The 23,943-nt window shown below is 44.0% G+C and overlaps 1 protein-coding gene across 4 annotated transcripts; it reads right to left on the bottom strand.

Annotated features, from left to right (window-relative positions):
- Positions 1 to 11,015: 11,015 nt before the first annotated feature.
- Positions 11,016 to 22,065, bottom strand: CLK4 (CDC like kinase 4). Of its 4 annotated transcripts, XM_051631162.1 has the most exons (13): positions 21,958 to 22,065; positions 19,112 to 19,269; positions 17,838 to 18,063; positions 16,585 to 16,675; positions 16,122 to 16,188; positions 14,488 to 14,604; positions 14,232 to 14,398; positions 14,039 to 14,133; positions 12,870 to 12,999; positions 12,562 to 12,644; positions 12,089 to 12,168; positions 11,462 to 11,549; positions 11,016 to 11,372 (listed from the first exon to the last, which is right to left on the bottom strand). In XM_051631162.1, exons 2-13 carry the CDS (start codon positions 19,261 to 19,263, stop codon positions 11,235 to 11,237), a joined length of 1,434 nt encoding a protein of 477 aa, XP_051487122.1. In that variant the 5' UTR covers positions 19,264 to 19,269; positions 21,958 to 22,065; the 3' UTR covers positions 11,016 to 11,234. The 4 variants fall into 4 exon arrangements, with proteins under 4 accessions (XP_051487122.1, XP_051487121.1, XP_051487124.1 ...); XM_051631161.1 differs by lacking the exon at positions 21,958 to 22,065 and having other exon boundaries at positions 17,838 to 18,823; positions 19,112 to 19,129; XM_051631164.1 differs by lacking the exons at positions 16,585 to 16,675; positions 17,838 to 18,063; positions 21,958 to 22,065 and having other exon boundaries at positions 19,112 to 19,174.
- Positions 22,066 to 23,943: the final 1,878 nt, after the last annotated feature.

The following is a 23,943-nucleotide window of genomic DNA, read 5'->3' on the forward strand; positions in this document are numbered from 1 at the left end:
GCCTCTCTGCAAAATATCACAGGCCTGGCTCAGGGAACGACAATAATAAAAATATTGAGCTGCTGTTTCACAGGGAGCCAACATATGGGGACAGCCTGTCCTGGGCCTGCCTGGTGCCAGCAGCACGCAACCGCTGCGGCCCCGTCCCAAATAGCTGGGGGGCCGAAAAGCCACGTTCCTCCCCGGCGCGGGGTCACCATCCCAGCCTGCCAGGGCATTCCAGAGCCTGACCTGCACCGACCCGCTTCTCCCAACCCCCAAGGATGCTCTCTTCTGCCTCAGCCACAGAAATGCCCAACCCATGAAGGAGACAAAATGTCACCAAGTTGTTGTCATCATCCTCCCTCCTCCGCTTTGGCTGAATAGCTAAAGCAAAACAGCTCCACTCAAAGCAGCGGCAGATGCTGAGAGCAACTACGGAGACACCTTTTAGTGGCATCCCCAGCGGCAGAGCCTGAGCGGTACTTTTTTTAAGCTTTTTAAAAAATATATTATTCTTTTTCTTGATGCTTGGGATGCTCCGTGGCCCTGGCGAAACGGCCGGGCCCCCTCTGCTGGCCACCAGCCCCGCGGCTCTCCCGCAGCCCTGCCTGCCCCGAACGGCCCCCAGGATCCCATCTGAGAAGTCAGGCTGCTTTGTACCAACCCACTTGAGCCCTGTAGACGAATAGGCGAGTTACTGCAGAGCACAAAGCACAAAATGGGTCGGGTTGTTACTGTGGGTTGTTTTTTTTTTGTGGGGTGTTGCTTGTGTGTCTTTTGTTTTGTTTGGGTTTTTTTGCTTGATTGTTTTACCAGCACTGATATAGAGCTTTGCTGTAGTTAAAATAACTTGAGCCTCACTTAACCTTTAAGCTGATCATAGTCATCTTGTCCTGAACTGCTCTAAATGCACAACAAGTCACTTTTATCAAAGTGATCCCAAAACCCCCCATGTCCTCCAAATGTCAGAAAAGCAAAACCCCAAATTGACTCACTTCGAGGAAAAACTGGTCTCATTGAAGAGAAGCCCAGCTGGCAGGGTCAGCTCTGAGCACAGTTTGCTCCTGCCACTACCCACGGGTCTGGGAGGCAGTGAGTGCCCCTCATCCTAACAAGGCTCTGAGGGAGGGACTACTCTGGTGTGAGGACACAGCCAGGCTGCACCACCATCCACACCTCTTCAATGGGCTTGCTTTAAATCCAGTGATCAGAAGGAAAACTTTTTAAGCTTAGTGAGGTTTCTGGAGGAGGAAATCCCACGGCCCAGGCACTAAGGAAATCCACCAGCTTCCAGCTGCCCCTGGGAAGCAGGATCTCCTCACCCCCTCCACAGAGGGATTTTCTTTCCCCATGGGCTGCTTTTTTGGTGCACAGAGGTGAATGAAAGCTTAGCAGTTAGTTTGTAACCTGGAGCAGCTCCGCAGTAAATGTCAGTGAGGGCCACAAGCTATCAGGATGTTTCTGTACCAAGCTCTTTAACTACTAATTGACCAGAGGACAATTCAGCCTTCTTCAGTAGAAAGAGGAGGAAAAAAAGAAACACATGTGAAGAGTCCTTTGATTTGCTCAAAAATAGCTGAAAGGCTTCTTGACAGATCAGCAGCACATCCTCACCTTACACAGCACTTGGCTCCTGAATGGTGGTAGCCAGGAGCAGCCACCAATGTGATAACATTTCCTACCCACCAGGAAATCACTTCTCCTTCCTTTGGCTCACAAATTACTTTGACATTTGCTACTAATGACTGTAAGAAGTATTTCAACAGCACGTGGGAAAACTTTCCCCCCCTCCTCCCAAATGCAGCAAGCAGAAAACTCAGTGACCCAGAACCAAATTGGGACTTCCCTGGCCACAAAGGAGCCTCTTCAATCCCCACTGCTTTCTACAGAGCAAAGGAAAAGTGTCTTTACCACTTAAGCACACCAGCAGTGGCCGGTTGCACAGACCAGAGCAAGATGCAGCCAGCAGAGCCCCATGGGGCTGACAGGCTTGGTTAGGTCTGCACGTCAGAAGAGAGAAACCTAATTTGACCAACTGTGTCTGGAGAGCTGAAAATAAGCATGATTTGGTTTGGTTACAAGGCAGTGAGGGTTATAGGATGCTCCCAGGAGCCTTCCACTATAAAACCAATGAGTACAAGTGCAGCAGCATATTTAAGAGCATCGTTACTGAAATGTTTCCAAGGGTATTTTACATAATCTTATGGAGAAAAATAATTTTTGTCCTGTGAGTACAGACTAATGCTGTGTGTTCTGGCAGGATTTGTATCCAGGATGGCAGGAAAACCTGAGGCTGCCCATTTGTCTATTTCACATCTACATGTAGCATTCAAGGTTTGTTTTTTTCTTTTAAACCAGAATTGAACTATCTGCTGCTTGCAAGGCTTAGTAACAGGCCTATACATTCACCCCCATCAAAGCACTGCACATCTTTCACCCATCTTTTGCTAATTCTGTAAAAAGAAAAGAAAAAAGTAAAGGCTTGAAGTGCCTCAGCCCTAAGTCATTCATGTTTGGTATGACAGCAGAGCACTTAACGGAGCATTTCTATAAATGAGATTCCTTTACAAACTAATCTAAGCTGTTTATTGTTTCCAAGGAGCATGCACTTCCACAGCAGAACAGGAAGTTTTGACAGTTTAAGAAGTTAATTAAACTCTGGGAGGAAATTTAAACAATCAGTAACAGCTTTCATACTGCTGTATACTGCAGTGCTGGAGAAGTCACTACCCTCCTAAAAGGCAGAGAGAGGCTGCAGCTTTTAATTATAACACTTGCATTAAGCCCCAATGACTTTGTTACTACTTCTAAATTGTTTTGGCCTAGCACCCAGGGCTCACAACTGAGTAAAGCTATTTGCTCTTTTATTCTTATAGCCAAACGTTGCTTTTGTCCAAACCTCAAACTCCTTTATCTGTAAATGGGCCAAAGCAAGGCAATGGAAGAAGTCAGCAGTCTCAAGCACAAGAGAATGTTTCAGCTTGGAAAACAATACGTCTTAGTGCATTTTCCTTGATACAGAATAATATATAAAATAGGAGAGAAGGAGCTCAGGGGTGTTGGTCCAGCAAGCAGGTGGTTCCTGGCCGGTCTGTCCTTGGCCCTGCTGGTACCTTTGCACCTACCTGGGGGGCACATGCAGTCTGAGGGGGCCTCTCTCGCAGTCCGCAGCTTGGCTAGTCCTTCACCCAGTTTCTGTTGGGAGGAGGAACAAAAATAGCCATTTAGAGAATATATTGCATCTAAATGCAGCCTGCATGTGCATGCCAACAGCCAAACCATCCAGCACCCTTCCTGCCAGTCAGAACCTGTCGTGTTCAGCTTCTTTGGACAATACCTCTTGCCATAGTAGCACACAAAATATTAAATGTTTCTTAGCAAGTTGCCAGTCTGCAACCCTCACACAGAGCAGCAGAGGCTCCTGCACACCCCAAAAGCCACTTGAGCCAAGCACTGTGGGTTGGATCATCCTGAGCAGCAACTACAAGTCCCACGTTCAGATGTCAGCACCGTCTTGCTGTGTTTGGTGGCAGGAAAAGTGCTGGGGAGAGAGCCCCTCTGCTCCACCGTGGCAGCAAGGCAAACACCCTGGGGAAACCTCACTGCAACCAACCACAATGCTGCTGCTTCCATGCAGTCTGGAGGTTATATAGGATACTTGCACAACAGATGTAACCAGATTTGTCTGTTTAGTACTTAAAACTCATGCTGTGTGGATTATCACAGGTACTTTAGGAGAGGGATGAGATGAAGGACAGTGAGGTGAGGTGAGCACTGCCAGCGAGACCAGGGTGCTCGCCCACCCCCAGGCCACCATAAGCCCAGTCTTTCCATCTCCAAGGTAAAAAAATCATCAGTGGGACTACTAGAACACATAAAAATTCACAAAACCAAAGTAATGTCTACATGGCATATTGCAGACAGATGTGAGTGGGCTCTGCTTGCTCTCTAAGCCAACCAAAATGTTCGTGCCTGCATTTAGGACCCTGCCAAGCCCAAGTTAATAAGCCCTGATGACAGGTAAATTATATTAGCTCAGGCATAGTGCTTCGTGGCTGGGGCAGCCCAGCAAGGGTGGGAACATCTCATCTTCACCCAGTCGCTGTGCTCTCAGTCCTCCAGGAATGCCCTGTCTCACCTAAAGTATTCACTAAGAGAGAAACCAATAATCTGATCACTGGAGATCCCACATTTCAAAGAGAGGAAATTCAAAGTACTTATTGAATTCAAGGTGTTCAGACTTGAATTTTACACAGCTGATGACACAATCTATGTCCAAATATGTGAACACCGTGGACTATTCAGGAATTAAGCTACCTGTGAATTAGGTTCTTTTCCCTTTATTCTGGGGATTAAGTAGTTTTATCTGTTGTTGAAATCCTATGCATTCCTTTCTATCCGCTCAGACGTGATGCTAAGAGGTCCTGAAAGTATCAACATGGTTTCATAGCACCTGACAGAGAAGTTGTCCTAAGGGAAGTGTAAACGATTCAGCTGCCTCTGCAGCACATTGGTTTTCCTTGAGAAGTGGCAAGAAAGTGTCTAGAGAGACTTCTCTGACAGCGACTTGCAGTCTAAATATTCAAGTCACTCAATTTTTATGGTTATTTAAAAGTAATTTGGATTATGAAGATGGTCAAGAAAACGAAAATAAGCTCTCCCACACTTTCAGTTCAGCAGGCATCACTGGGAAGAGCAGAGGAAATCTGCTTCAGTCCTGAATCCTGGAGCAAGTCCTCTGTTCTCCCATAGAATTGTTCTTGCCATAAAACTGATTAATCTGGACATTTCTGCCTACCACGGACAATAAATCCATGAATTTGCGAACAAAATGGTCCAGCTTTGTTTACAACAACTGGACACTTCTATAATCCTCCCATTAAGATCTTCCCTGCAGTATGAAAACTACCCGCTTCAAAGAGGGACGCTTGACCTCGAGCAAGTGGAGATGCTGCCACATTCAGACCACACCGTTGGAAGTGTTCCAGAGGGCATCAAAGCAGGACCCTGCAGCACATCCCACTAAAGGAAAAGCCAAGGGAAGGACAAGGTCCCACCACATTAAAACCAGCAATTTCTCCAAAGTTGGACTGATGCCTGTCACAGGGCCAGAAAATAAATCCTAGTTGTCCAAATAGCCTTTCATTGCCTTAACAACACCCTCACCCTTCCTTTATTTCCTATCCCCTTTTGCTTGCCAAACATTTAAATAACACTAAAAGCAAGAGAGCCAGCCTGTTGGTTCTGTGTTTGCTGCTTTTTCTATGCAGCTCTGCCATAAATCACACCAGCACAGTGCTGGGTTGGTAGATGGAGTCAGGCTCTTTGGGCAGCCACAGAGAACAAAGTTACGCCGGGTCGTGCACAGAGAGGGTATGGAGCTTTGGTTTCACTTCTGAAATATTGTGGGGAACTTCAAAGGAGGACCAACCAGAATTTAACAAAAAACTGACCCCAGGCATCAGTTGATGTTCATGATGATGGAAACATTCTCTTGCTTTCCAGAAACTCTCAGGCACAGAAAGGGCAGAAGTTGCCCGACGAGCGACTGGTCTTATGTAACAGAGGGTGATTCGGTCAAGAAACAGGCACTTTCTGAAACTTTACCATAAATGACTAAGTTCATTAAAAATTACTATTAATAGATAGCACAATCACTACCCATGCATTCCTTGAATCTGTTACTCGCTTTCAGTATTGACAAAAGTTTGGTCATACTTAATGTTTCAACAAGCTCACTCTTGCATTAGAAACCCAATTATGTGGTTTTGCTTTATTTTCCCCTGTACAATCTCCATCTAAGCATTCCCAGTACAAAACAAGCTTTCCACACTTAACTAAATCTCAGCAAGAGGTTGCACATGATCTTAGGCAGTGCCACAGAAACCATTCCCATTGCTAAGCACATTTATTGGGGTAATTGGAACAGAACCACTGCCACGACTGGCAGACTAATTCCCGCCTGGAGAAAAGACGTTAACTAGATGTTGTGATCCTGCCTCCCAGGCACCCCTCTGGTCTGGTATTCAGGGTTTCCACAAAAATATTTTTTAACATTTCCCTTTTATCAAGGCACATAAAATGCAACCAAGCTTCCAGGAGAAAGGCCGGGCTGTGGCAGTGCCAGCAACACCCCTCACTGTCACTCCAGCAGTCACACGCAGCAGGAGGAACCGTCTCTGTCTCCCCGTCCCCATCCCCCTCGCATCCCGCCCCACACGCAGCAGAACCAGCCCCGCTCCCCGGAGCCGCTCGCAGCTGGAAGGCACTGCAGAAAAAATACATTTTTGCACGACTGAGGCTTGATGGCTGTAACGATTTTCATGCAGTGCCTTGTTTTGCACCCCGGTCAGGCCATCAATAAAATCCAAATGCAAAACCTTCCTCAGATGTCAGAATCGATCGCTCGGGAGCGTCCCGCGGCAGCCCCGTAAGCCGTGTTGAATATTGCTGCACTTTCTGAACTACTGTTTACACAAATCCAGCAAACCAGCTGTGCGATCTTCAGGTCTTTCCTATGAGTGATGGGAGCCCTTCCCCTTGCCTGTAAAAAGCCCCAAACCTAAACACTGGGGGTGGGGGGAAATAACCCTAAGATCAAGCATAACTTCTCCAGGAGAATTGGTTTAGTTGTGGAGAAGGTCATCAGTGTGGATAATTGTTCTCTAAGTAGGAGAATTCTTTCAGCACCTGAGTCTTTAACGAATCATTTCAGAAAGCCCTGGGGTGGAAAGTGAAATAACTAGTTGCTAGTTTTCTCTACCCGCCATAAATCAGTTCAGCACTGCTGGACCACATGATACCCTCTGATAGTCCAGATAACAGGGATCACGTTTATAAATTTCTAACAAGGATATTATAGCCCATTACATCCAAAGATAAATAGCATTAAGTGCTCGGGTTAGCTTTGCCAGTGAATAGAATGAGGGAAAAAGTCGCATGTTCTCAAACATTGCACTGCTCGCCTTCCCACCTGAGGCATTGTCTCTTCTAAATGAGAACGGCTTTGCCACGCCTCGCCCTAGAGTCTCATTAATGGCATCAGCAATAAAAAGGGAGAAAGTTCGGTAAGAGGGGAAAAAGCTTTTCAAAAGGGACGGAAAAGCCGGTGGGTGACAGAGGGAGCGAGCCCGGGGCTCGGAGCAGAGCCGAAGGCTCCCCAAGTGTCTCGCTCCGGTGCGGCCGGTCCTGCGGGGCTGCGGGGCTGCCGTCCCGCCGCCACTCACCTCGCGGAAAAGCTGCTCCACGCGGGGCTGCAGCGCGTCCAGCAGCGGCCCGGGGCCGGCGGCGCCCCGCTCCTCCAGCGCGGCCAGCCGGCCCTGCAGCTCCGCCGTCTTGGCGCCCAGCAGCAGGCAGACGGCCACGGCGGTGAGCGAGAGGAGCAGGCAGAGGGCGGAGGTGGCGGTGCCCGCCGCGGCGGCCGCGCCGCTGCCCGCGCTCATCGCGCCGCGCTCCGCGCCGCTGCGCGGGGTCCCGCTCGGCTGCCGCCCGCCTCCCCCCGCCGGCGCATCCAGCGCCCGCCCTTGTGCGCTGCGCGCCCCGCCGCGGAAGTGGGGCCGGCAGCTGCGGAGCGGCCGCTCTCCTGCGCTCGCCCCGCCAGCCCGGGTCTTAAACGGAGGAAGCGGGGGGTGTTGGCTCCCCCGCCGCCTCCCCCGCGCTGGGGAAGGGGGGATGCTCCGAGCGCGGCCCGCCGCCCCCCTTAGGGGATTACGCGGAGCAGATCCCACCCCCCGCCGGCCGGCCCCCCGCGGGGACCGCTCCCCTCTCCCCGCCCTCCCCGGGGTCTCGGGGTGCGGGGCTGGGCAGGGCGAGACCCGCTCGGGGGTGCGGGTGCCGGGCAGCAGCCGCGGGCGCGGAGCGGGCGCCCTCCAGCGGGGCCGGAGCGGACCCCCCGGCGGGACGGGCGCACCAGCTGGCGAACGGCCTCTGCTCTGCCGGAGGACCGGCAAGAGGGAGCAGCCTTTGAGGAATTTAGTTCTTTCTGTACAGCCCCTGCTCGGCCCGTCATCTGTTCCACGGAAGAGACTGCCCTGCAAAGCCCGGTGGCCTTTCCCCAGGCATCGTGACCCACTGATGTTATCACAGCACAGTGACCCCTCGGCTTTAGGGAGCCTTTCAATGAGAGGAACTATGCTGGTACATCAGCACAAGTACCCCCAGACTTGGGCAAACGTCCTTGCCCTTTTGTCACTGTTACAGGTTGCATGGCATCAACCCTTAACTCACCTATAAAAAACATCCTTGGATAACAATGCCTGTCTAGACTCTGCACACATACTATACAAATTCAAACATACTCTTTGCCTCCTGCCCCGAGACTCTGTCCTTCAGGGAGTAGCTCTTATTTCTAGAAGAGATGGGTTAAGCCTAGGACAGACTCAGAACAATCCACTAGGAGGGGTGTCACTCTCTAGCACTCGTGTCAATACATGCAGCTAGACTGCTGCAGTGGGTAACATACCCTGCTTTTTTTGTAGCCACTGTTTCCAAACCAGCTAGCCAGGCAAATCTGTACCAGTTGCTATCAACTATTTCCTGCTCTCCTTCACACGTCTCAAGGTACAAAGAAGAAAATTCCTATATTTTTGAGCAATCTCTTCCTTACCTTCTTCTCCCTTTTTCCTTTCCATGAGCTTGCTAAAACTTCGTGAGTTCCATCAACTGCATGTGCACAGTGATCACCACTTCAGGAGAGCCTCCAGAGTGTAAAGCATCTTGTCCTAAAATGTGTCCATGTGCTCTGAGCCCTCCTTATCAGAGACACCTGGAAACTGTAACGAGAGGAAAGAGTGATCAGTGCTCTAACTGCTAAAACCTGCCCCAGAACTCCTGACCCCTTCTCTATGAAGCTTCTGAAGTTCTGGATCTCATATACTGTTAGCATTTGGGAGACAAAGCCTGCTCTGTTCACTTAAAAGCCAACTTTATTTTGTCCTGTCATCCATGCTTAGTAAAATGCAGAACTGACCCCTCAGAGAAATGCAGACTGTTGTCTGCCTGTCTGAATCATTCACCGTTTACAGATCATATTTTTAAGGTGCAATATCTAAAGATCAGAAACACAGAGAAATACACGAATGGATCTTAGTTATTTGCCAACAGCTATAGGCAGTTGGTATTAGCTTGATCCAAACAGGTAAAGATTACAAACTGGAATTATATTTGTGTATTAACTGAACAACTGGGCTGTGCATGCATAAAAATCTCCTCCCTAGTAAAGACAACACCAGAGGGTGCCCAGAGGAGCAATGGGAGTGATCCCAGAGAGACCTCTGGCAAGTGGCTGCTGCTCAACTGCCAGAGGCCAGGGTGGCTGGATTTGTGTCCCTTTAGACTAACACTTCTTTTGTACTGCAAGGCCTGAAAAACTACTTGGCATCTTGCCCCAGATGCCATATTAATCTTGACAGTGAATTTTTTTAAGTTTACTGGGAGAAGGACAGAGAATTTAAACAGCTTCTAGTATTTTTTTTTAAATATATCACCTTTGAAAGTGCAATGCATTTTTAGTGACTGCATTAAGGAAGACTAGCAGTGGTCCTTCAGCAAGAGCACACCATCTTTCTAATGGTGACAGAACTGTTTTACAGTTACAGTTTTATAGTTATAACAGCATATGAACTACTTTCTCCCCCCCAACTGCCTTTGGTTTGTATTGCTTAGCTGATATGCTCATTCAAGTCCTTGCTTTGCCTCAAAGGTGTGGGATGGAAAGCACTGTGGGAAGCAGCAAAGGAAGGAATTCAGTCCCGTACCAAGCTGACCTGGTGGTACCAGCTGTTACATTTTCTGTCATGCAGAGAAGAAACAATGATGTGAACATTAACATCCTAGGAAGGAGGGTGTCTATTATGGGATGTAATCAAGCACAGGAGGGGGCACTGGTTACAGAAGATAAGCTTTCAAAGCCTGTTCCAGCTATGCTCTGCCCCCAAGTCAGAGATATGCATGTCTGGAGCCTCTTGCAAATTAAGCCTCCTCCACATCAGTGGAACAAGGACATCGGTTTAAAACCTTTCTGTGCACCAGGACTTGCTCAGCAAGCACTAAACCTAAAGCCAAGCTCCTGGGGAGCTGAAACAATTTACTGTTTCCTTCCCTAGGAAAGGCTTGTGTGGTCAAGTCAGGAACAAAGTAAATGGCCAAAAATTGCTTATTGCATCTACTTCGACAGCCAGCCTGAATGAACCCTACCACAGACACTTCTGCTCCTCCTGCTGAGCAAGTCATCCACGTGTGTCAGATTAAAAAGCTGAGCAACACCAAGAAGACATCAACTTAAAACAGGGGAAAGCAAAAACTACCAAAGTGCATTAATAGGGCTTGGAAAGTAGTACCACTTTCTTCTCAACACAGCACCAGAGTTCAGGAGACCCTCCTCCTTCGTCACAGTTTGAGGACAGTGTTTTTCAGTTGCCAAGTTATTAATTTATCAGTAATTAGAGATCAAGCTCCACAGAAATATGTATTTGAAGACTCCCAAATGATCTTGCTACTATTGCAAGAGAAGGGCTTAATTATGCCACAACTCTGTAGCATGCAGCATTTCTCTGCATTTTTTTCCAAGGGCAGCGCAGTCCTTCTAAAAACTTTCTAATAAAAATGCTCATCTCCAATGAACCAAAACAACATTGTAAATCTGAAATTTTACTTTTCAGACCTTAACAAAAAAATTACCTAGAAATACTTAACACTGAAAGCATCAGACAAGTTTCAGTGTCCAATACACTAGCTAGCAAGAGCAATGTGTGCTGTTTAACAGAAAATCCAGGAAAAACGAGGTCCACAAGAGGTAATTACTTGGAACAGACACTGTTTTCAGCCATGTTTCTGAATGCCAGCAGAAATGTCACAGGATCATGAAGTAGCCTTAGCCCTCCATATCTCTTCTTTACAACTAATAAAAGGCAGTTGGTTAAAAACATTTAATGTTTTCAAAACTCATCCAGGTAGCCCAGACTCCTCACCTCAAGTCAGATGCTCAACTAGCCCCATCTGCAAAAGGAGAGGGTACAGTTTCAAGGAGAAAACAATTTTCAAATATGAAAATTACTTTTATTTTTCACTTTGATACCCATAAGACTACAACTGTTCGACAAGGTAAACATAACAGTTATACAAAACATATGTAAGTATTTACAGACTTAACTGTACAAAATAATTTAACGTTTACAAAAGTTTCATGCAACCTCTGTTGACTGACACAGTCTAGGATATCTCCTTGGAGAAGCATAAAAGACCTTTATATGTATTTATTTATTTAATGGTTCAAAAAAAGGATGCTGCAAGGCTTCATCAAGAGTAATTCTTTTGGCTGGATCATATTCCAGCATCCTGCGAACCAGGTCAAACAGACTTTGATGATCTCTGTCTTGGCAATGCATGAATTCCTGGAAGGAAAAAAAAAATTACTTAAGTATTTTAGAGAGATCTTTCACAACTGCAGATTTAACAAACTAATAGAAGTGTTGTCTCCTACCTTTAAAGGCTTACAGCGTCTCCTAACGTATCGTCCTGCAGAACTGTGCTCATCCCAGTCCAGTTGGTCATGGTGGAAATAATGCTTTCTGTATGATGAGGACAAGAATTTGAAGATAGTGTCAGTGTGACTTTTTCTAAGAAGTTCTGAAGCACTGCAAGGGTTCCTGCATATCCCTCTACATTTAGGAGTTAACCCCTCTTCTTTTAGCTAATACTTATTCAGAGATCTGTTGCTTTTATATTATCATTGCTGCTGTATTTAGTTAACAGGCCCATCAGTATTCCAATCAACAAAGAAGCCACTCAAAATATTTTCAGCTGCTGACATCTAAATAGATGGATGCTTTCAGGTGTTTTTTAAAGACTTCAGAACATTCATACTCAGTTACTCTTGAAGAGGCTGACATTTTGGTTGCTGGCAACTCAGACTAAAACCAAAGAGAGGACTCCTGTCAACTATTTAATTCACCTGGATCTGACTCAACTTCTTGCAACAGACTAATAGATAACAAGAAGCCTGGAAGTCTCTTTGTTTAACTTCAGAAGCTCATAGCTAACCAGGAAAGCATTAAGATTTCTCTTATATAAACTATTAGGCATTTGTTTTCTTCTATAATGAACTTACCTGGATTTCTTGATCATGTGAGTTGGCAGAGGCCCCAGTATTCTTTCCATCATTGCCAAGTGTTCTTTACTGTCATGTGTCTGTGTGGAAAAAGCAATGAAAGCACTTAGCACATTTGTCTACTCTCAGCCACTTGGTACGAACACTCACCTACAAGCAAGATATTTGTTGGAGTATTGTCACAGTATCTTTATACATCATCATCTTAAATTATTAAAAATGGGTTATGTAATGCAGCTCACTATATAGCACTTCCCACAGTTCAGATGGCCCCTGAACAACAGAGTTCATAAACCAAGTTTTGTATGAGTATCTTTTGTTTACTCCTAATTCCAGCAGTAGAAGGGAAGCCAGACAGGCTTCATCATCCAAAAAGCCAGAACAGCTCATTTTAAGTAGTCTGAAGGAGATGGTATCAAAGACACCACATTTTCATTTTAACAGAAGTGTTCAATTTAGCTTTATGCACATACCTGAAACACTGTAAATCCCAGGTAATACTCAATCAGAATACAACCAATGCTCCAAACATCACAAGGTTGTGACCATCCCAGTGCTGCAAAATAGGCAAAGTTTATGGTTTATTTTCTAATATATTCTTGAAATCCAAGAATATCCAAGTCCACCAAGCACATGCCCAATTTTCAAGCATTTATTTATGCCCACTTCCCTTCTCCTCACCTCTCCCCAAACCTTGGTAGGAGAAAGTGGGAAAGGAATATGTAAAGACATCTGAATGAACCTTAATTATCTCTCAGAAGGTTTAGAAGTCTTTACTGACCTAAAATAACCTCAGGAGCTCTATAATGTCTTGTAGACACTAATGTACTGTGATGCTCATCGTCAAATGTTGCACTTCCAAAATCAACAACTTTGATGTCTGTGTTTTTTAAAGTGCGTTCATCTCGCTTCTGCAAGAAAATCAAGATGCTATTTGTTAGAATTTTTTAAAAGCACGTTTAGGCAAAAGGTATTCATCACATTATCTTCATAATACTGGTTAACATAAAACACTAAAAATTAAACTTATGTAACAAAACACTCCTCCCAAATACATCACTTTCTATTCAGCTTGAGGTCCAAGAAAGAGCAGCTGTTAACAGTGATTTAATCTGAACACTGAAAACTGCTGAATAAAGACCTTTCCCCCAGTACAGGGCTTCTTTCCTTTTGTTCACTTTCAAGTTAACTTTGGTTTGTTATCTCTTTTTTCTGTCCAATGGTGCATACACATTTATATAATGTTAGTTCTATAAAAACTAAAACCAAGCCTTATGCATCAACTAGAGGCAGTGATTCCACACTGCTGTTCTGTCTAGAAAGTTCTTACACTTTGAAAAAAGAACAGCAACACAAAAGGAAACTTTCTGCCATTGCTAGAAGTGATCTGTGCAGACAAGTTCTTACTCTAACATTGTTTTTTAGTGTTTCCTTAGACTTAGAAGGAAGACACTATTTAAGAACAGTCATGTTTAGGGTCTGTACCAATGATCAACATATCCATGTTGATGATGAACAGAAAATTCATCTTAGTTATTAAGTCAAGGACTGCAAAACTGACAGGCACTTCAGACTCCACAAATTAGGCAGAAAGCATGACCTGATACTCCTCTAAAAACACAGGGATGCTTTAAAGAAAGGGATTCAAACACCTTAAGAAATGCAAAGAAAAAAAACTGGCTAAATTCAAAGCCATTAACACAACGCTGCCTATGAAACCCAGAAATTCATTAAACAGCAAAGAACTACTGATCAGATGAAACAGTCTGAATCAGAGCAAAGTTACTCACACTTCATAGAAAGGTAATACATCTCAAAGAGCTCACAAAAATATCTAAGAAACATAGCTTCATCCCTTGACCTTTCTACACTTAATTTTTTTAAAAGAAAAGTTCAGACGAAGACAGAAGCAGCACAGTTCAAGTTGGGAGAAACAAAGAACAAACTTACCATTTTGGCATTGTACTTCACAATATAATCAGACTCCACAAACAAGATATTTTCAGGCTTTAAATCTGTATGAGTTAGTTTATTGTGGTGTAAAACTACAAGGAAAAAGGAAACAATATTTGGTAATTAATACATTTCCAAAAGGGAAAAAAACCACAACAAACATGTGGTAAGAATATTAAGATTTACTTACAGTTTATGGACTGGCAAATTTGATAAGCCATGTTTCTAATGTCATTAATATGAAATGGCAGAAAGCTGTTTTCCTTAATAAAATCATAAGTACTGAGTCCCAGCAGCTCAAAAACAATGCAAACGTGGCCATGATGATCAAACCATTCCAGCATCTGGACACAGCGGCTGAAGAATTAAAAAAAAAAATCTTAATTTATTGAATAATTTTCTTTCCCAACTCCTCAGCATGCTGATTATTCTAATTGTATACTTACAAAGTGCTGCTTGGATCCATGGTGTTTAAGTGTTCCAACACCTGTATTTCTGAACGAGCTGCTTCTCGGTATCTACCAACATTTTTCACAATTTTAACTGCTACATGCATTCCTCTCCTTTAAGAGAAAGTAAAGAATCACAAACTGAATCAATTATTGTTGAATACCTACAACACCAAATCAGGCTAATTTTAATAAAAGAAACACAGGAAGATCAAAGGTCACTGAGAACTGTAAGCTGGATTAAGAGGAATTTGAGTGAAGCACACTGCACTGAACCAGGACTGGTTTTCTAAAGAAACGTGATACTGATCTTTCCTTTGTTGCTACATTAACTACTTCTCAGTTTTATTATCTCATCTAGGGGAGAACAAACATTAGGAATCAACATGATTAAAAAAAATGAGCAAAGGTCTCATTTGAGGAAAGTACTGCAAAAATTTGACTTGTCCCTGCAACTTGCACAATTTGTCCTTTTTTCCAGTGCTCCTATGGAATCAGGGGAATTGAGTAACTTCTAAAGTTTAGATTGAGTATTTTATACTAGTGAAAACCGACCTGCTCTCAGTGTGACTGCAAACTGTAAGGCTGTTACTTAAATGAACACAGATATACATAGTTCATTCTATCCTGTTCACTCTTAGACAATTTTTAATTGTCTCTGTAGGGGTATTCAGATTCTAATGACCTAAGAATACTGTCTGCCCTCAGCACAATCTCAAGTTCCTGCACAAACCTAACTTGTGAAATGACAGAATAAACAAAGGCAGAGGAAAAATTACTAGGGCCATGTCACAGAACTGCAGATATAAAACATGACTGAAGTAATCCGAGTTCTACTGTTAAAAAACTCCTAGCACATACAGAAGTAGTGGAAATAAAATAATTTTCTCCACCAAACATACTATCACATGGAAGTAACCATTCCATTAAAACCAGACTGGATACTGGAGTACTGTGCATTCAGAAAAGCTTTAAAGGATAATTCTGATTATGAAAACTGAGGAAAGAAATTTACAGCTTGACAAATCCCAAGCAACTATTTTCACTTATAACCAAAACTACTTTCTCAGCATCTCACTGCATCATCTCCTAAATGTCAGTCTCCCAAATCTGCTCTGTGCTCTTTACAGACCTTCACCTTCTCTAGTTAGGGCAACAGCACTTGCAGCACCAACAGAAAAACGTGATGAAGCAAACACAGCTCTCCCTCTTTAAAAGCCTAGATAACACCTACTTAGAAATCAATAGTTTGCACCATGTGGTTATACAGATTGTACAGAAAAATAAAGCTATTAAAAAGCTTATTTTTGAAAGAAAAAGTCAATACCATCCAAGGGCCTTTCAGAGAGCAACAGAAGAAACAACATTCATAGCATTGAAAGAGATGACTAAATAACCTCGAAATCAACTACAGGCAGATGTAGAATCACTTGAAAATCCTTAAAAATTTCAAGCTAGAAATAAGCTTACAAGGTATCCCTCAAAAGCAGCATAATTTCTTTCTTAAATATGCTTTAACATTTTATTGGAACCGTGATTTTCTTTTAAAGAAAATGCCCCTGAGCTTTAACTGCTGAGCTAAATACTATCTTCTATCATGTGATTCACTTATAAAGAAAACCAATACTTACATATCATGATCTATGCACTCCACTACTTTTCCAAAAGCTCCTTCTCCTAAAGTAGCAACAATTTCATCTAAAAAGAACAAACACAAGTTAGAATTACAAAAATACTTTAACAAGAATGAATATTATTAATGTAGATTTAAAAATGTGCCATTACAAAAGCATAATTACTTTAAATATCAGCATCTGAATGCATTATTTTATTGGACAGGTGTCATGAAAACAGTTAGCCAAAATACTATCTCTTGTTCTAATCTCAAAATTCAAGTTCATTTACTAATTGGAACTTTTTGAACACAGTATTTAAATTCTACAGAAAAGAAGATACGCAAAAAAACAAAAAAGCACAAAAAAAACAGAACAAAAAGAGCAATGAAGATTTCTTTAGCCCCCCTCCTCTGACATACTATTCTAAACAGATTTTTTGCTGAAAAGTTTTTAAAAAGTGTTGAAAAATGTTCTATACATCTTGCTCTTAGAACGTCTCCACTTTCACAGATCAGGTGACCCTCCTCATCATCCTCTACACTCCTGGATCTTTTCCTTCGGTGACTCTTCTGGAAACGGCACCAAGATGGTCCAGCCAATCAATATATCAGAGTGAATTCAGGGCAGAATACGCAATTCATTCAGCGGGGAGATATTCAGGCATTCAGTTACACACCAGGCCACGAACAGTTGGCAGGAGCAATTTCAAATTCAGTCCCCAGAAATTCACAGGGCACAGTTTATGTTACAGAAGAAAAACATGGCAAGGAACAGATTTTCAGATAAATACTTAAAGTGATAAAGCAACAGAAAAAACAACACAATTTTGTCTCTCAAACAGTGGTTTAACTGAAAACAGTTTAAGAACGCAACATCACTAGTTCTAATACTTTGCTAGCAAACAGCAAAAAACAGTATTTACATACCTAAGCTCACAGTCAGGTGAAGTATTTCTACTTTTAAAACATACACTTTATAAAATGTAAATATTAAAGAATATAAAGTAATTTTACTTCCCTCATGTTTAGAGAGAAGAAAAATTATTCTGCAGTCCCTAGTTTGCACTGTATAATCTAATACAACTTGCTGTTTTCTCTGAGAAATGTGACATCAAGCACCTGAAACTGCACCTGTACCAGTGGGCATCATGCCAATACTGAGAAATGCAGAGTGTGCCTTCAAAGAAGGCAAGCAGCAAACTTATCCCATCTTCAGTAAGACATTAGCTGCCATTAGCCAGGCACGTGGCTTATAGAAGTTTTCTGCAATCAGGTGTAGAACTTGTTCTTATCAATTTACCAGACATGCACAGTTCATAGCTCCAATTAAAAAGGCATGTCACTTCTATTAGTTTTATTAATAGGATGTATGGCAACTAAAAAACCCGTTCACTATGCTGTAAAACTAACAAGTCACAACTGTACTTTGAAATAGGTTACACATTTTCAAGATACACATTTTTCAGCTTAATCCCAGTGATCTTAACTACCAGCCACCTATGTTTCCATTGTATAACTAGTACTGATGATATCCCACCCTCCACCCAACAGTCTGATCCAAAAGTCTCAAGCAAGAACATATTAATATGCTCACAAATGGACTCAACTACAAATAATTTTTTATAATATATTATTTCCTAAAGTACTGTGACCAGGAACTGAAGTTCTAACACTCACTTAAAAAGTCTATTACCACTAAATCATTAATAATAAAGTTAAAAATTACTCATACCGAATGCGATTGGTGACTGGAGCAATGATGCCTCTTATGCTTCCTTTTATGACTACTTTTCCTGCTCCGACCAGAGGATTTGCTATAGTGGTGATGGTGACTCTTTTCATAGTCTCTGTGATAATGCCTGTGGTCATATACTTCACAGAAGTCATTTCTGTATTCCTCAACATATCTCCGGTCATGATGGTCTCTTTCATTTATGGCTCTATCGTCCAAATAATGACTGAAAATATATTTTAAGTGAATGTTCTCCACTTCCAAAATTTGAGGTTCCAACAAGATAAGTGACTTGAGCTGATTTACAGTGTTACACAGTATGTCTTTACATCTAGAATGTTTTCTCATTGACTCCCTCCCCAGTAACAGTGGAGCTTTTGATGTAACTTTATTAGGCATCTAATAACATTGTCAGTCTCAAATACAGAGCAGCCATCCACATGAACAATATATAATCCATCCACAGTTTGCACAGCAAATAAGAAACTCACACTGAAAAAGGAGAAACATGTCCTAAAAATATACTGAGCAACTCAATTACAATCTCCAAAGTCACAGGATAGAACACTTGATACAGCAATAGCCCCCCCTTCTATCCTTTAAAAGCTTGAAGTGTTAAAAAAGAAAAATAAAACCTGGAGACTGAGAGAAGCAGCATTGTTCTTAGTGCTCTGATTAACATTAAAAACCTCCGAGTATCTGGATCAAGGATCTATTGCACTGAAAAAAACCTTTAAGACAGCTGCTGAGGCAAAGAGCACCCATATTGCTTATACCTGCTCCTTCCAGCATTTTATAAGCATGATTAGGAGCTCTTAAATGAATTCCACGGGATCTTTTCCTCAAGGAAAAAAAAAATAATAAAAAAAAAATCACAAAAAACCCCGCATCCTTCCAGTGAAGGCAGCGTGGAACAGAGAGCAAACCACCTCCAAGTAAGTAAAACTCATACTTACCATGTATTAAATAGTTAAATAAACTCCTTCCTTTTGGTCACATTAAGAAAACGAAAAGGAATACTTTTACTTGAGATTGCACATTGAAGGTATTCAGTACTTAACTGACAACAATGAAGCAAACTAGTCACATTGGCTTGTTTTTATTAAAGAATTACGGTTCAGGTCCTCTGTTAACAAAACCAACTTCCTCTTAAGCTTATCTTAAGTGAGCCAAACCTGAAGAAATGGACAACTTTGTGCACTCCAAAACCCTTATCCTGAAAACGTATGTATTTTAGACGTGATAAGAAACACTAGCAATTCAGAGTCTTATACCTTTCTGAAATGCGACTTGGTTTATAGTGCTTGCTTTCTTGTCCACTGCTCTGAGATCTTTTTCTCCGCTTTCGGCTGCTGCTGTGCTTCCTCTGATCCCAGCTATTTCTGTCCTCCCATTCCGGACAATGAGAATGCTTTGAATGCCTCATTTGCCACTAAAAAACAGAGACAAAAGCACATAAAAGACAAAAGCATTACATTGGTATTTGTAGATGCAAGTCAACTACGGTATTTGATCAAATATGACAGAAACAGAAAGAACCATCTCCCTCAATTCATCAGCTTCTCCCACACAGTATTTTGGGTTTGGGTGAGTAGACATAGCTCTCTCATCCTAACACTGTAACACTGTTGCAAAACACAAATCTAGACTAAATAGGCCAACTCATCTTCACTTAATAGCTTCAAACATGTCATTAAAACTTGTTTTAAATAAACTCTCAAGTGACTAAACAGAACAATTTCCTTGTTGAAGAGCCTTCTGAGACACCTTCATCTTCAAACATCCTCTCCAACAAAACATGGATTTAGTTCTTCATACAATTTTGTACATAAGTTACTACGTGAAAGACCAGTCTGTTAACTTTAAAACCCCTTCACAAATCTATTTAAAGATCACCGTTAAACAGACAATTTTTCAAGCTTCAGCAGCAATCCCAGCAAACTGATCTGTTAACACAGAACTGCAGCACCATGAGCCAAGCCACCATTTCTGAACCCCTTTAGCGTGCAAGTATGTCCATGTTTCACAACTCAGCTGGTTTGCCAAAGACAAAACCCACCAGCTTCTGCTGCTGGATGTTACATGCAGGAATTCTGTGTTCAAAAGGTACACGCACTACTGGAAACAAAAAGAAAGTAAAGCAGAGCTGTAGAACTAAGAGCATAACAAAACCAACCATTATTTGCTAACTCTTCTTTGGCAAGTGTTTTTGGAAATAAGCACAAGCTTACATATCTACTTCAGTATATTCTGAAAAATGAACTAACACAGGACAAGAAAAAGTTTCCATGCTGCAGTGACAGCAAAAGTAGTTTAGAAACCATAAAACTAAAAAAAAAAATCAATCCTTATTGTGTAAATTTACATAAAACAACATTGGAGGCATTAAGAAGGAAACTTTTAGAACACATATATGGCAAGCCTCTTCTGAAAAAGGTTTTCTGATACTTTCATAATTTTATGGTAGGCTAGTGGTGATAAACACACAACAGACACCTGCACCATTTTTTTTTACAGAAATTTGTCTTTAAAATACAAAAAACAATGCTAACAGAGTGACAAGCTGTGCAAAAATGAATGACTGGTACATGGTGTCAGTCATGATCTAGGTCCTACAAAAATCTTAATTCACTTATGATACATTAGTAAGAAATAAAAATACTAATGTATTGAATGACAAACAAAAATGCCTAAAAGACCAAGACAAAATTAAAACCAATTAGTGTTTCATTTACATGCCTAAATTTCTTCTCTTCTTACCCAGCTCCACAGCCATTTGCCTGTTTTCAACTTACATAACTCAAATTATGAAACCATTCAGGTTTCAGTTATTCCACTTGTGAGGTGAAGAGTTCCCCTTACACACTCAGTTATAGGAGAACAGAGGATTCTACTTATGATTGTGTTTTAATTTCTTTTTACCCATTTAACAGAAGGCAGGCTGCCCTTATGCTCTATAATGGACCAACACCTAAATAAAATCATCATTAAAGTGTCCTGCAGACAGGGACTTGGGGGTGGAAGGATGGAGACAACACAGAAATCTAGAGAAAAGGTCTAGCTGAAGACTAACTGCTGCTTAACTACACTCAAGTGCACACAGAATTACTGGAATTATGATGGAAGTTGCAAATTCTGCCCCTGAAGGAGCCAAGGAAATGCAAATGAGAAGGAAACCGACAGAATCGGTCTGTGCAAGGCCAGAAGCAGCCAGAATCCATTTTATGGTAGCAGCCACCTTAAATATTTTTTACTATTATGTGCTCTCTGTAATTGTATGCATCGAAGCACTTCACTTATGCAATACTGACAGCTGACACGAACATATGCATTCCCATAGCACGTGTCCCTAATCTACATCAGAGGCCGTTTTCACTCCCACATTTTGCCATAAGGTTTCTCAAACGGGAGCCACGGACCTTTTACAAAATATTCACACATAAAGCGCCTCAGGAAGGCCACGAAGTCCTGCCATAAGCTGCCTACACAGCAATTTCTAAATGTCTCCGCTTAAAAAACTTGGCAAGCGCTACGGATCGGAACAGGTCAAAGGCTTATTCATTTGAGATGACCAAAGTCCGCCAGGTTAGGCCGATCTGAGCGTCTGGGAGACCAAGGGGCGCAGGCCGAGACGCCCACTACCCCAAGCCCCAGCCACGAAGCCCACCTGCACGCCGGTTCTCTCTCAGGAGGCCTATGGAGACGCGAGGGGGGAGGAAGGGCCCGTCTCTGTTGCCGGCGGGGCAGGCGCCGGACACCTCGCGCAGGCCGCCCCGAAGCGCCGAGCTGCGGGGCCCCCACCCCGCAAACCCCACCGCACACCAGAGCCCAGCTCTGCCCGCCCCAGCTCCCGCACGCACCCTCTCCGCCACAAGGGACTCTGACCGGGTGGGTCCTGCACTCAGAATCCTGCCTCCCACCTGAACGTTTCCACCTTCACCCCCTCACGCAGGGCTCCACGCTCACCCAGCTCCCCGGGCCGCGAAGGCGAGGCGAGCAGCTCCCCATTCCCACCCCTTTCGCGCCCCGCTGCTTCGGCCCCTTAGAAAACGTACGGGAGAGAGGAAAAAAATTAAAGAAGAAAATGAGCCCGAGGAAGAAGGCCGCCTACACCACTTACAGCTGGAAAAAAAGGCGAGCGAGACCCGTATCCGCCCTGCGCGCACAAACAAAATGGCGCCCGCGACCGAGCGAGGAGAAACCGCTTCCCCCGCCCTGCCCCTCGCGGCTCCCGCGCGCCGTGACGTCAGACGCACGGCACAAGGGCGGGCGCGGGGCGTTCCCGGCCCCCTCAGGGGGCCCCGCCCGGCCCCGCACGCCCCGCCCGGCCCCGCACGCCCCGCCCGGCCCTGCCCCTGCGGGAGGGGCCTCCAGGGAGCTGAGGCCGCCCGTGTTGGGGACCCGAAGTCGTGCAGCGCTTGGAGCAGCCGGGCCGGGCTCCAGGGCTGCCGCCGGGCCGCTCCCCTCAGGTGCCTCGTCACGCGGGTGGAGCCGTCCCGGGGTTGCAGTTAATTGGCTCCTAATGAACGCGCCGAAAGGTGTGTTGGAGCGGTTCCGGATCCGGGTTGGTGGTTCTGTTAGGCCTGGCTTCATGCTCGCACTTGATTCTTGCCCTTAATGTTTAAGAGTAGCTCACAAGTCCCGGGGAAGTTGTCCCTGCGTGGTGCTAACAGGTGTCCAGGAAAAACCTGATAAAAGCGATTTTCTGCCCAAGCCTGCAGGTTACAGCTGTCCCCTCTTGCACGAGTAGTTGCTCTGACGGCTGGAAAGAGAGTGTGTGCATTGCTGACTGAAAGCAAATCGGTGTTTCCCAGTCCTGGGATAAACCCGGAGGATGCACAGCCCCAGGCGGTGCTGCAGGCTGGGGAAGGGGTGGCTGGAAAGGTCGGGAAGGGACCTGGGGCTGTACCAACAGCTGCTGAGTGTGAGCCAGCGTGTGCCCGGGTGGCCAAGAAGGCCAGTGGCATTCTGGCCTTCATCAGGAATTGTAAGCAGCAGGTCTGGAGAGGTGGTTGTCTCCCTGTCCTCTGGTGAGGCCGCGCCTCGAGCGCTGTGCTCAGATTTTGGGCCCTCACTACAGAAGGGACTTCGAGCGACTAGAGTGTGTCCTGAGAAGGGCAGCCGAGCTGCTGAAGGGGCTGGAAAACAAACCTTATGGAGTGGCTAAGAGAACTGGGGCCGTTCAGTCTGAAGAGGAGGAGGCCAAGGGGAGACCTCATCACTCTCTACCTGAACAGTTGGGGTGAGGGGAGGTCGGTCTCTTCTCTAGAAACTGGCGATAGGACGAGAGGAAATGGCTTCAAGTTATGTCAGGGGAGATTTAGGTTGGATGTTAGGAAAAACTTCCTTACAGAAAGGGTTATTAAGCACTGGAACTGGCTGCCCAGGGTGGTTGAATCACCATCCCTGAATGTGTTTAATAATCATTTAGATACGGTGCTTAGGGACGTGGTTTAGCAGCGGGCTGCGGGAGCTAGGTTAGTGGAGTTAGGTTAAAAGGTAGGACTAGGTGATCTTACAGGTCTTTTCCAACCTGAATGATTCTTTGACCCACAGAGTCCGGGTGTGAGGAAGGCAGGTGCCAGGCCTGGCTGCCCCTGTGTTACCCAACTGGTGCAACTCCTAATTTGTTCCTGTGGAAAAATGTACAGTGGTGAATCAAGCTTAGTCATGAGCTTCCAGCAGAGACCAGTCCTTGCTTGCTCTGAGAAAAACAAAACCTTGGTGACATAGGCCTGAATTAATGCAGTACTGTGCAGTGGAAAAGTATTATTACCAGCTCCTCTAGCAGTCATTCAATCAGAGAATTTAATAAACACAAAGAGATTGTTTTAAAGTAAAGAAAATGAAACCCCAAACAAGGGGAAAATGGAACTGAAACACAAGGTTCAAATTTATTAACTCACAATGGTTTAGCTGGGGAAAATTACAACTCTCTGAACTTTAGTCCCCCCAAACTCAGGGACTCTTTCCCAGAATAAATTTACCAAGTTTTAATACAGCAAAATTTTGCAAAAATCAGAACACCTAAGATGTTGTGTACTTTTAATTGAACAGGTGTTGGTGCCTTTTTACTGTCAATGCTCGAAATATTAACGAATAGCAC

This window comes from Apus apus, chromosome 13 (assembly GCF_020740795.1).
Source record: "Apus apus isolate bApuApu2 chromosome 13, bApuApu2.pri.cur, whole genome shotgun sequence".
In the NCBI taxonomy this organism is placed as follows: Eukaryota; Metazoa; Chordata; class Aves; order Apodiformes; family Apodidae; genus Apus; species Apus apus.

Bases quoted from the DNA above. Each gene is read 5' to 3' on its own strand.
- CLK4 (XM_051631161.1), bottom strand. From the start codon at position 18,236: ATGCCTAATAAAGTTACATCAAAAGCTCCACTGTTACTGGGGAGGGAG. The intron at 16,676-17,837 runs GTATGAGTAATT...TGCCGTTTCCAG, and splicing joins CCAGTCACCAATCGCATTCG to AAGAGTCACCGAAGGAAAAG. The intron at 13,000-14,038 runs GTAAGTTTGTTC...ATTTTCTTGCAG, and splicing joins TGAAGTACAATGCCAAAATG to AAGCGAGATGAACGCACTTT.